Raw genomic sequence first — 13,549 nt, 5'->3', positions numbered from 1 at the left:
ATAATAATAGACTATTGTATTTCTACTATAAATTATAAGAATTCGTCAATTGTGATTAGAAATTAAAATTTTATTGAAACAAGTTTAACTAGTAAATTAGAAAGATTTATCAAATGTTTATAATAAATTGTAAAAAAAAAATACGTCTTTTGATAGTATGACGACATTTTAGTTTTAAAATTGTTCAATTTTTAATATCTGCCTATTAAAATTTACATACAAATATTGATAAATTCCATACTTTCAAATAAATAAAAACACACTGTCAAAGTACAAACTTGAGAAGAAAAATACATTCGAAAATAAACCATCATCACATAATTGGTTGTTAGAAAAAATAACTAATAATTGTTCGATATTAATCGACGAAGGATCTTCCATTATTTGCAATGATTATTTCAAATCTTATAGTGCTCCTCCAAAATGCCAAGTTGCCAATACAAAACGATCATTGATACGGATGACTTGATTCAAATTTGTTGACACTGATGTCGCGTAATTTAGGCAAAGAAAGTGAAATTTACAATAAATTTCTACAAAAAAATAAAAATAAAAGGAAACTTACTAAAATTAGAATGAAATTCGTAATTACAATATTAGGTAAAGTATCGAATACAATTGAACAAAGAACGGAAAAAATATTTGTCAATATCATATTTTCTCTACAATAAACAATTAATTTACCTCAATATTTTTACCATAAAAAAATTTTACAATCATGGTGAAATACACAAAAATATATTAAAAATTATTAATGTTATTGTTGTTATTGTTGTTATTGTTGTTGTTGTTGTTGTTATTATTATTATTATTATTATTATTATTATTATTATTATTATTATTATTATGAAGGAGCAGCCAAACTCCGTGTAATCTAGGACAAATGCAAATAATTAGATCGACTGGTTGAATGGGAAAAGCCAGTGCATCGGGGTGTAAAAGAATACTGTTTAATAAAGATTCTTCGCCAAAATTCAAATATCTTATTATTATTGCAATTCTCTTATTTCGATACTTTTTATACTTAATTATTTTCAATCACTTTGTGAAACTTGTGACCCTCGTAATTCATACAAAATATAAGATATTACACTTTCTTTTAACTTCGTAATTAATTACCTCATAATGACAATATAGATAAAATGTAAATTTCGACTTTTTCAATACCGTAAGCCAATATTTGGAATAAAATAAAAGAGTAGTGAATAATTTCGATCCTCGATTATCAATATTTCAAACACTCATAGAAAATAAAAGATAATCAAACAATGCATATTATTTACAATGAATTCTTTCTCTGATGAATAAGCATACTTGTTCTTGAACTTGATTAAATACTTTGAATAATTTTGATAAAAGCTCGAAAAGATAAAAGCTTGTATGCTGGATGGTAACTATTTAAAATAACATTTTTGAAATCGTATAAAATCAAATCTATTGTGTTAAATTCACATAAGTTTAATCGCCCTTAATAATAGTAATCATATTAAGATTATATTTACAAAGTTACAATAAATACAATAAATGAATAAAATATTATGAATGAATAATATGTTGACTATGGGCAAATATATCGACTTATTATGCTAAATTGATCTAAAACGTATAAGAAATTTTGATTGTCCATCAATGAATAAAATATATATATATATATATATAGGTAGATTACTCTCAAGTCCAGTCCTGCAAAAAATTGTGCAATTTACGATGAATTGTACAATTGTATATTCCCTGACGGCAAATCCTAATGAGAGATAGGAACGTTAATATACTTAAATCCCTGGATCAGTCTCCGCTACCTCGAGTATAAAATGGAATATCATATTTATCTTGAAAATTTGGCTGCCCTTCAAAACCTGTAGGTTCAAGTGTTGTAGTCAGAAAATGGATCATTATGAATATTATAGATTTCGACTTATTTATATTTCAAACACTTATTATAAAGCGCATAATAAAAATATATATTTCATTAGATATATCATTCTTGCAAACGAACAATTTAGGTTCATTAGATATCGCTATAATAAGTTTGACATCGAAATTTTAAAACATCAATTCTACAATGCAAGTTAAGAGAATCAATAATGCAACTTATGTGCCCAAAATAAAATAGTAAAAATATGTTAAAATAAATTATGTCTTTAAATTTATTTTTAAGTCAGCTTTGTTGTAAAATAAAAGCGTTTTTGTATTTGCTATTAAAATCACTGAGAAAAACGTTCAAAGTCACAATGAACGTCCACAATTATCTTTGATTATTAAATGTATATACATGAACTGAACGGTTATGTTTTATTTAAAAGATTGCAAAAACTTATGACCTGTTTTTTATTTTTAAATTAAAAAAGAAGAAAAAAAATCAAATACATTGAGCGCAATAGAATAAATCTAAATTTTAAACCAAATATCAACTGCTTATCATAAATATATGCTTAGATAAATTTATTTTAAAAATATAAAAGAAAGTAAAAAGATATCCCCTTATATTAAAAGACATAGATCGTTTGTCGAATGTACTTATATTGATAAAACAATTTTTTACATAAATTTTAGTATTAAGTATTTAATCAATCGGTATTAAAATTTATATTTAAAATTTTTTACGTACATTCGTGAAAATAAACATGAATTAGGTAACCAATACTTCGGTTGGACGTTGAAAATTTCACTCATAATGACTATATAAACTAAATATTGATTTTTCTCTAAAGTTTCGTATATTTGTTGTTTTTTTGCAGCGTGGTACAAACAGCAATTAAGACAAAAAAAAACGTAATTCGCCTCTGTACATGTAAAAAAAAAAAAAAATAACAACTGTTTAGCACCTGAAACGCTTAAAAGATACAAAAAGCCGATAAACGCTGCATCATATACAATTTATACGTGTATGTGTATGGTCAGTAATTGTGCGGCTTTTCACGAAACATCACGATATACGAATTGCACTCTCTTGATCATTAGATCACTTCATCATTATGTATCACTTTTACAGTCACTTTTTTCTTCTTTAGAACACATCTTCATCTTAACTTTGCGTAGAAATGAGACTCAATTTCTTTATCTCTCAACTACAAACACCCATTAACAACTTAAAAAGGAAAGGTAGTCTTTCTCCGCTCACCATTCCTTTATCTTCCTCTGGCTTGTTTATTTGTTTTCAGTCTTCGCATCGTTACGATCACGCGTGCATATGCGCACTTACAATGAATCGAAGAAAACACAAGAAAATTTTTAAATATATATATGATAATGTATTATGCGAGATGTATAATTGTTCTCTCTCTCTCTCTCTCTCTCTCTCTCTCCCTCCCTTCATTTGTTTTTACGACGGTTGACAAGAGTGGCGATAATTTTTTTTGGCAGGTTTTCGCGCTGTAAATGAGAAACTTTAATCGTGTTGGCGCGCTTCAAGAAAAAAAAAACGAAAAACATACAATTTTTTTCGTCTTTTTGTCAATGATCGGGAGCGATAAACTTCGTGTTTTCTTTAAGTTTGGCAATTTGAGAACCGTAATCTAATGTGACAAATTATCTAATAGACGCTAGATCTTTGTTCAATTATTTAGACAAAGAATTGTTCGATTATTTTTAAATTACAGGTGACTATATGGTATTTAAAAAATTCGTTAAAAAAAATACTTACACATAGAACTAATACAATAATTTAAAATTTTACAAAATACTAAAATATTTTATTTCAATATCCATATTATAAAAATATTTTTAAGCTTGTTTAAGTAATTTAAAATGCAATAAATTAAATTAAAATTCAATTCTTTGAATTCAAATTTTAAAAACATTACAAATTTTTTACAATAATATTAAAATTTACTTTAATCAATAATGTTATTTTATTACAGTAATAAAAAGAAAAAGAAAATATAATAAAAGTTAATCGAGTAAACATTTTTCTATAATTAAAAAATATTGTTAAAGGTAACAGATTTTACTTCATCATTCTGCAATCAAAGATACCAAGTATAAAAGTAGTCTCAATCATTTGTATGTTTATATACACCAATAATTATACAAATAGACACCTGCATTTCGTAAACAAAACTTAGTAACAACGTTTAGTTACTGTCAATCAAAATACTTATTATTAATCGAAATTAATAAAATCAAAATACTCGAAATTTTCTTTCTACAAGTCGTGCAGTTTTAACGAATTTTTTTGTTCTTTTTTTTCTTTTTTATTTTGTTTGTTTGTTTGTTGTTGTTTTTTTTTTTGTTTTTTTTTTAAGATAAAGGTATACAATATACTTAACTTCTTTTACAAGACGATGCGTATCAAAGTTAAACTTACATCTATACATATCACTTATATCAACACGAATGTACGGCGACACTGTAATGTTTTTTTATGTCAAAAACGTAAAATTTCTATCGCACATTTTATTTCGTTCGTAATTTAGCATTTAACGTTTATCTCACATTATTTACGAAAAGATTTTTTTCTGCAAATTCAAAATCACTTCAAGCGTTTGCGCTTCCTTCGATTAAGAAAAAAATAAACAAATTCTTCGTTTTCATTTTCATTAATAAGCGTTCAAAATTTGTTAAATTAATAATTATCACGTCAAATAAGTAGTTATATTGAATTTTGGGATTTGCTTTTACACTTCGATAGTCGGCTAAATCTGCTAGTGACATACATGCGCAAAATTAATGTATGCATGAGCTTCCTTCTCTCGCGTTCCATCCTGTACAGTATATATGAAATTTAGAATATCGATAGTATAGCAAAAAATTTGTGTCCACCTTTATCCTGTCTACCGTAAGATTTTTTTTTTTCTTTATCCTTTTAGTCATTTTATTTCTCGGAATTATTTTGCTAAAAATGTACAATGCACTGGCAAACTTTTCGTACAAAAAATAATGTTTGTATTAGTAAAGTGATAAATTTTTAAGAGCTTATGAGATTCGATATGCTTTGCCATTTTATAAAATTTACTTTTCAATGAATTTACAAAATAGATCATTAAAAATAATCCGATTACTTACTTTCTTTATTCTCAACTTTCTCGTTACGATAAAAATAATTCAAACAAGAATTTTCTAATTAGCATTATTATGGTAATTTTATAATAAAATGGAATGAAATCATAGAAATACAAATTTAATGAAGTGAAAATAAAAATGGACATTTACATCTATTTTTCTATACAAATAAGATACGTTCAATACTTAGCAACGCATTTTAGTTTCATGACTGTAATACTATTTTCAAACGTACATTATAAATTTTGTAATTTAAATTTCTAATTCAATGAGAATACTTGAGGAGATATAAAAATTCTATTATTACTATTTAATTCTAAAAATCTAAAAAACCGAATAATTGTCTTTAGATGACAACACATCATTTTACACGCATATAAAAACTGTCTTATCTTCCAAGTATATAAAGCCGTTGTTGTAATATTCTTAGAATCGTTGAATGGACCATCATTTATTTAGAATTTTTAATTGCCATTAAAATAATTTTATAAAATCTGTAAAATTATATATTACACTATTTACTATAATATCCATAATGTCTATAAAATTTTAATCCATTGAAATTTCCAATTAATTGGACACTATTGTTTATTAAAAACCAATTTTCCATTATTGAATTAGTAAAATATTTCAACAGAATATATAGAACTCTTACATCTCCTTAACAAGCAGAACATATACAAATCGTTGTTTTTCGCATATTGACATTCAAGTACACATATTTTTAAAAATTTCATCATTCACAAAGAACATGATGCATAATGGCTCTATTCACGTGTACTAATTTTTAATGTGTTGACTACACTCTATATTGACATCACAATTTCTCTGGGAATTACAATAATAATTATACTCAAAAATACGTCAATTGCAGCAAACATAAAGAAACTTCACAATATTTTTAACCTCGTGAATAACGAAATTGACGATATATTCTTACAAAACAATATTTTTTTTCTATATTGTATCATTCGACTTGCAATAGACATCATTATTTAAGTTTCATTAATATTGCACTAAGCTGTACAATGGACGTTAATGAACTTTTCTCAAGAAAACAAAAATTTTTCTCTTATTTATTTATACGATTTCGGACATAAAGATAAAATCATTAAATTTCAATTCAGCTATTACGTGTGATTGAAATTAGCATAAAATTAAACGATCACATTAAACGATAAATTTATTACAAATGGCAATTGGCGATTAAAACTATATCTATAATCTTTGGAGATTTTCGCAGTTTGAAAAGAAATTATTAACGTCCTTCATTTAAAATTCGTGCAAAATTTAATTTCTAATTTATCTGTAGAGCTATTTAAATTAACAAATCGACTATAAAAGAAATTTTTTTTTTTATCAAATTATTTCACAATCACTGCTACGTGTCATTTAAAAATTACAAACGATTGAAATTCAAAGCCTTATTATTAAAAAATAGTGAGCAAGCGATGTTTTAATTATTCAGAAATATAAAAATCAGAAAAAAATACTGATTAATTAACGTAAAAACATTGCTTAGAATGAAATTCTGTAATTCTGAAAAACTTAAAAAAGGCACCTGGAATTTAACTACGTGTGTATCCGATCAAGTACAGCTAGACCCACTTATATCAAAAGATATACATACATGCATACATATATATATACACACATATATATATATATATATATATATATATATATACTGTAGCTATACACACAAATAGTCGTGTCATCACTTATACAATTTTATCACACATACAAGCAAATCAATCATTGTTTAAAACGTGAAAATGAGAGCCATAATGCAGCAGAATATACATTAATGATACCTCATTATTTCATTCATTTACCCACCAATTATTATTAATTCACTACCAACTTTTTAATGTCATGTTATGAAACGTAGTGACATACTAGAATTCTATAAAAATAATAATAATAATAATAATAATAATAATAATAATAATAATAATAATAATAATAATAATAATAATAATAATGATAATAATAATAATGATAATGATAATAATGATAATAATAATGATAAAAAAAGTTGTTTTAATTGTTATCGAAAATCGACATTTTTGTGAAAAAGGAAGCACATCTGCATACACACGATTGTATAATGTTTCTTTTGTATTTTTTTTCTTTTTTTTTTCTTTTTTTTTATATATATATATATCTTCGATTATCCAATAAAGTTAAAACTTGCACAAATACTAACTTTTTTTTTCTCAAACAAACAATAACGGGCATATTTGATTGAAACTAAGTAAAAACAAGCGATCAAGTTTTCACGAACATAAAACTGCTCCCGCCGAACAAAAATCGCTAAATTAAACGCTAATTAACTGCGCGAATAGTTTTTAAGGAAACTAAGACAGATATGACAATCAAACAAATCACTTGCTTTGCGCGACAACCCTTTAGTAATCAAAGGAATTATACATATGATTAATTCAGTATCTTAAGTTTTAAGTTATCTAGTTAATGTAGTGTTTGTGTATCAAATCATTTATCGCAACTATTATTTGTTCGGCACACTTTACCGAATAAAAGTCTCAAATGTAAGCGCACGCGTCGATATTGTCGCTCCCTCGCACTATCATTATTAGCCGTCCTCCTTTGGTGGTGTAAACCAGCCTGCAAAATAATATTTATTTTTATAATTATAACTGCTATTAGCGTGTTACTATATTTTGTACAACCATACTATTAATTAGATTAATTGTAATGATCGAAATAATACGAAATTGTGTTAGCATTATTCAAAGCTTAAAAATGGTATAAAAGCTACTTTTATATCAACAATAAGAAAACAAGATAGAACATATAAGTAAAAACAAATAAATAATACGTTTAATTATAGTGCTAGTAAGAAATATAGATACTTGGTGAGAAAAAAATTAAGTTTAGCCAGAAGAAGTGTTCGAATCTTGATTTTGTTTTCAAGAAAACAAATTTAGTATAATTTAGTATAAAAATTTAGTATAATAAAATCATGGATAACAATTTTGTTTCTTAAGGTTTCGACAATATAAATGCAATGATAAAATTACTACATGAATAAAATTAATAGAAATTATTAATAAGTTTCAATCGACAACTTCCTGTTAATGAACGAAAGCCACTTGAACATTAAATTTACAGAGCAGAATTTTGATGAATAATAAAAATGCAAAATAATGAGCCAATGAAAAGTTATGATTTTACATTTTAAAAATGTATGAATGACACTTACATTCAAATATTTTTAAAATTAACGAGTGTCATCCCTCACAGTGAAACCGAAATTTCTTAGAAGTAATTCCTGTATGACTAATGCAAAATAAAATTTGCATTTTTCCATTTAAATATTTACATTTAAATTTATAATCAAGACATTTATAAATACATTATGAAAACATAATATTATTATGAATATTAAAAAGAATAATTTCTTAGAAAATAGTGAAATACTCCATTCGATCGAAAATCAGTTTAAACAAGTTCAAGCAAAGATTAAAATGAATTAGTTAAAAAAACTTGTTTAAGTTCAGTTGTGTAAGAGGACATCTGTAAAATGTTAAGTATCCGTTAATTTTATAATTAACTATTGAAAATCGTTTTCACATTGGCATTATTTAATGTAAACTTTATATAATGTACAATTAATACCAAATATAGGGGTTTTTCAAAATACTCTTTGAATCCTTTAAACAAAATAGGGTAAATATTTTATTTGACCGTCGTTAATTGATGATTGTTGTATGGATGACTTTTTTTATTCAAAATAAAGATTCGTCGTAAAAAATAGATAACAGTAAAAGTAATAGCGATGGTCGATTGATTTACTTTAAATACCTTTTGTATGCTTGCATGCATGCATTAGACTAATGAAATGAGCATGCATTAATAAAATTGCGTCGAAATATTATAAAGAAACAAATTACTTAAATTATATCTTCTGTATTTTATCAATTTAAAAGAGTATGATATTATATAAATTAATATTCGTTAAGACTTTTATAAATTTTCTCAAAAGCCTATTTTTTATTATATTGTTTCTTAATAATATTTTGAACAGTCCCCATAAAAGTCTTATGACAACTGTTCCAGAAGCTATTATTATCTAATTTTATCCAATTTATCTCATTGAGTTATATATAAAATAAATGATTGCAATAATTTTATAAAGTTGTTTCTCATATTTTTAATCAGAATTTTTACAAATTTGTTAATAAATAAATTGAAAAATTGGTATAGTTATTTTTAATAATTAATAACAATATGAATAAGCTCTAAACGTAAAAGCACGATGAGAACAATTTTTTAAGCATTGGCTTGCAATATCAAGAAAATTGAGTCTTTAAGAATTACGCCCAAACCACAACCAACCAATAATAACTGCGTGTAAAAAGACTATTGTCAAATGTAAAATGTTACCTACCGTTTTTCTCGTGTATCTGGACGAGCGACTTGAAGGACTGTTGCGCTCGTGCAAGACTATATTGTCCCTGTCCACTGCAAACTTTACCACCACCGCCAGTCGGTTGGAATTGTATACGCGCCTTTCCCTTGACCAGCGTCGCCGAAATTTGCATTATTACTGCTTCCACTGTGTACGCCGAACTCCAGCCCTGCTTTGTTAATAATTCCATACAAATTGCTCCCCCTATTAGAACATAGCCGCCAGATATCATAGGATATACCACCCGCACAAAAGGTGGCTCAAACGGGTAAGACTCCTGCAAGGAATTCAAAATGTCTATTTATTAGATGCTCGGACGGCTACGTTTAGTTGCAAATATACTTCGCTAGATGCTTAAGGATATGTTCAAAAGTGAGACAAAAAACATCAGCGTCTGTGTAAGCAATTGTTACAAAAGTTTTAATATATTTGCCTATTGTGCGCAGCTAGAGTATGTAAATGGAATATAATTCAAATAACGAATATGTTTAAAAAATTTTAAGATAATAAATAGATAATAATAACCTTAAAGAGCATATTTAATAATATACTATCTTTTCCTTCCTTTTCCTTTAAAAGTACCAGATCATTGTGTAATGGAGAATCAGGATCTACACATTTCAATCTAATATTCCATTCGTATAGGCTATCGTTTACAAGTTCTATGCTGTACATTCCTAAATGAATAACAAAACATTGTGTTTTATGATTATGGATTAAGATAGAAATAGCATTTAAATTTTATTTATATAATTTTTGCATTATTACTTATTGTAGCTTACCTTTTTTAAAACTGTCGCTGCGATATATATCACGAAGCTCCTTCATAAGTCTATCGGTAGCTTGTACACTTCCAGAAACAGAACCTTTTAAATAATCTTGTCTTTGATTTTGTCTCAACCTTTCTAGTGTCGCAAGATGTTCTAACGCCATCTCATCGCCCTTAAAATCATGGAAATTACAAACTCTTTATAATTGAAGTAAAAATAAATAACTATATTATGTACTAATCGTGCAATAATCTCTCATTTAGAAAAGAAGGCACAGTTACACACAAAAATTGAGATACAAGAAATAGGTAACATGAAATGTAATTGTTTTATTAGCCCAATTAAGACTAATAAACACAAATGTACAGTAATTATACGATAAAATATTTCAATACGTCGTGAAACAAATATAAAATGAATTTCTAACCAATTGTGAACCTATTTTATTAGAAAATCTTTCCATTTTAATACACGAGATTAAAATTCATAACAAATCATACCTTATTCTTAGTATTAGTTTCACCCTCATCCATATCTAAATGAAGATCTTCCTCAGCTTCGCTTTCTTCGTCGTCGTCAAGATCTTCCGTATCTTCAGACTCCATTCTTTGCGGTACAGCGTCCGTTGATCCACTTAATCTAAGTGGGTCGAAAGCTGTTCTAAGGCGTTCAACATCTGGTGGTTCAGGCAAGGAATGTAGGCGGCACAATTCCTTCAAAAGGATTCCTACTTGATTAATAACATGGTTGTCAAGGCCAGTGGTATTACTCAAAATTTGTACAGCATTTGTGACACTTGTTTCCTCTGACTCGGCGAACCATACTGGTGGCGTCGAAGGATAAGTTTCCTGTAATTGTATAAAATGTGGTTGTTTATATTGCTTTATAAATTTTACATGTTTATTAGATAATTTTTAAAATACTTATATTTTTGAAACCATATATGTCTATAAAGTTTATAAACTTTAATTATATAACTAAATTAATAGGAATGACTAGACTATATAATTTCCAAATAATACGTTAGCAGGCCGGCAGACAAAGAATCTTTTTCTTATGTAATTTATATACTCTTTTTATGATGATAATAATCACCTCCAAATGTAAAGTATAATAAAATAAAATACAATAGAATATATAATTTTATTAAAGGGAAGATTATCGAAAGAATTCTTTAAGCAGGGATTCTGCAGTTTCACAACCACAATATCATAGCAGAATATTAATTAAATACATCAATAAATGTTAACGATGATAATTTTATGAATTTTCCATACATTAAATTGCTTTCAAAAATGGAAAAATCTATAAAATAGGTATAAAGTGGTTTTAAACTAGTAATAAGCGCTACTATGAAAACCTATCGCACCAAGAACAGTGTATAATCGATATATATCAATCTTCATCAATCAAAATGGCTACCTCGACATTATTAATTATTTATTAATTATACGAATAATGTAAAAATGATCAAACAAGTAACATAATTATTAAAATACAATGAGTATTAAGCATTATTGCAATGACGAATAGCAAAAAGGAATCGCAACAAATAATAACTAATTCTGCGTGCAATTTTTTGGTAAATGCAATAAAGCATCAAAATAATACATGTTTTTAAATATTCAAAATATTGAAATCTTTTTTTTTTTTTGGCATTTTACAATTTCTGATTTTGTATAAATAATATCCTTACAGGCAGCAGTCTAGAATACCAAAATATCCAATATTGGTATCCAATATCCAATATGGCTTATAAAATATAAGCCCGAATGATTACATGAAATTGGTAAGAGTTTTGAAATTGTATACATGCACTCTTAAAGAAACTAGAATTGCAAAGGCTTTGAGCGAGGAACATGGTTGACTAATAATGCTACTTTTCCCTTCTTAAACTATAAGTTGTTCAAGATAATTAGCTAAATGAATTTTGCATTGCTTCTTAGAGGACTTTCTCAAAATGTTAAATATCACTTAAAAAAGATGGGATAGAAACAAATATGAATACAAATCTGACGTTACCAAGGTCGGCAATGCTAACAAGCATCATTATTTAAGGTTCAAAGTTTTTCGCAATGGGTCGGTCAAAATATTTCTAGTCTCATTGAACAGCTGTTACATTATATATCTTGTGGAACGAAGAAAGTCTCTAAACACAGTGGATTGTCAATCGCCTAAATGGTAAAGCCTAAGAAACATATTATTAAAGATTTTAATGCTGAGAACCTATATCTGAGAACTTATATCATTGAGGGTAAACATAAACTGGGACAAAAATCAATACATAAAAATCACTCTCAATTTCTCTCTAAAGATTGTACGGTAGAGCTTACCAATTGACACAATACACAATAATATTAAATCTTACTGCCAACGCATTTGTCAATTGGTAAAAAAAAATACCAAAACTAAAACTTGAATAGGCAATCGTACCTTTCACGTATGCTCTCGAAAGAAATCAATCGTCCCCCAACCCTCTACCCTCAAAATGAATTCATCCGAAAGCTTTGGGAAAAAAACAAAAAACAAAAAAACAAAAAAAAAAAAACAAGCCTCTCTTCTCTCCCCCTATCGCCAAACCCTACTCCCATATCTCAATCTCTGAAAGTCTCGCCCACTCTAACGTGATATCGCAAATCCGTCCGGCTGTGCCACCATACCCCCAAACCCCATACCCCCATTCGGCATACTCCAACCAAGCAAGGGCCTTACCCTCTAACCTCGTCATGCATTCACCTTCCCTTTACTACCCCCTCGACGTAAGCGCGCGCACGCACGCACTCACACGATGGAAACTCATCGATTCACCTCTCCCCGCGAAAATCTCTCGCGCCAACTTTTAGCCAGACGCGCAGCAAGATTTTAAAGAAATAAAAGGCTACTCCCAAGGTGTCTCGGCAATCGAATCGTTTGGCTTTGTCCGTGCATGCCTGCTGCACGAGGAACGTTCGTGCAAGACGACGGCGAAGACGGCGACGGGGAGAAAAGGAAAGGATAAATGAGAAATATTGCACGATCGGAGCGAACGCTAAGCGCTGTTCGCGGAAGAGGGAGAGAGAGAGAGAGAGAGAGAGAGAGAGAGAGAGAGAGACAGCAGGGGAGACAGAGATGGGAAATAATCGACGGGAAATGTCGGCGGCCCTCTTTCACCGATTTGGCCGAACAAAGACCCAGTGTATCTGTCTCTCCCACTTACATTCTTTTCCTCCCTGTGCTCCGTCACCGTCTCTCTTCCACCCGTCCTCCTGCGCCAGCCAGCCCACCCGCTCGCAGGCTCGCTCGCGCTCCTCTCCCTCTTTTGTTCGCTCTAACAATTCCAATTTTGACGATTTCTTCTCGGCTA

The 13,549-nt window shown here is 28.3% G+C and overlaps 1 protein-coding gene across 1 annotated transcript in view; it reads right to left on the bottom strand.

Annotated features, from left to right (window-relative positions):
• Window positions 1-7,144: 7,144 nt before the first annotated feature.
• Window positions 7,145-13,549, bottom strand: part of LOC105367547 (ubiquitin-conjugating enzyme E2 Q2) — a 6,730-nt gene continuing 325 nt past the window's right edge. Inside the window, exons 2-6 of the mRNA XM_011506301.1 lie at window positions 10,707-11,054; window positions 10,219-10,378; window positions 9,962-10,113; window positions 9,416-9,713; window positions 7,145-7,629 (exon numbers count right to left, since the gene is read on the bottom strand). Coding sequence (XP_011504603.1) covers window positions 7,598-7,629; window positions 9,416-9,713; window positions 9,962-10,113; window positions 10,219-10,378; window positions 10,707-11,054 — 990 coding nt within the window. The 3' untranslated portion in view covers window positions 7,145-7,597. The remainder of the gene's footprint in view (window positions 7,630-9,415; window positions 9,714-9,961; window positions 10,114-10,218; window positions 10,379-10,706; window positions 11,055-13,549) is intronic.

Source organism: Ceratosolen solmsi, unplaced genomic scaffold (genome assembly GCF_000503995.2).
Source record: "Ceratosolen solmsi marchali unplaced genomic scaffold, CerSol_1.0 scaffold7, whole genome shotgun sequence".
NCBI classification, from domain to species: domain Eukaryota; kingdom Metazoa; phylum Arthropoda; class Insecta; order Hymenoptera; family Agaonidae; genus Ceratosolen; species Ceratosolen solmsi.
This window is presented reverse-complemented; position numbering and strand designations above follow the sequence as displayed.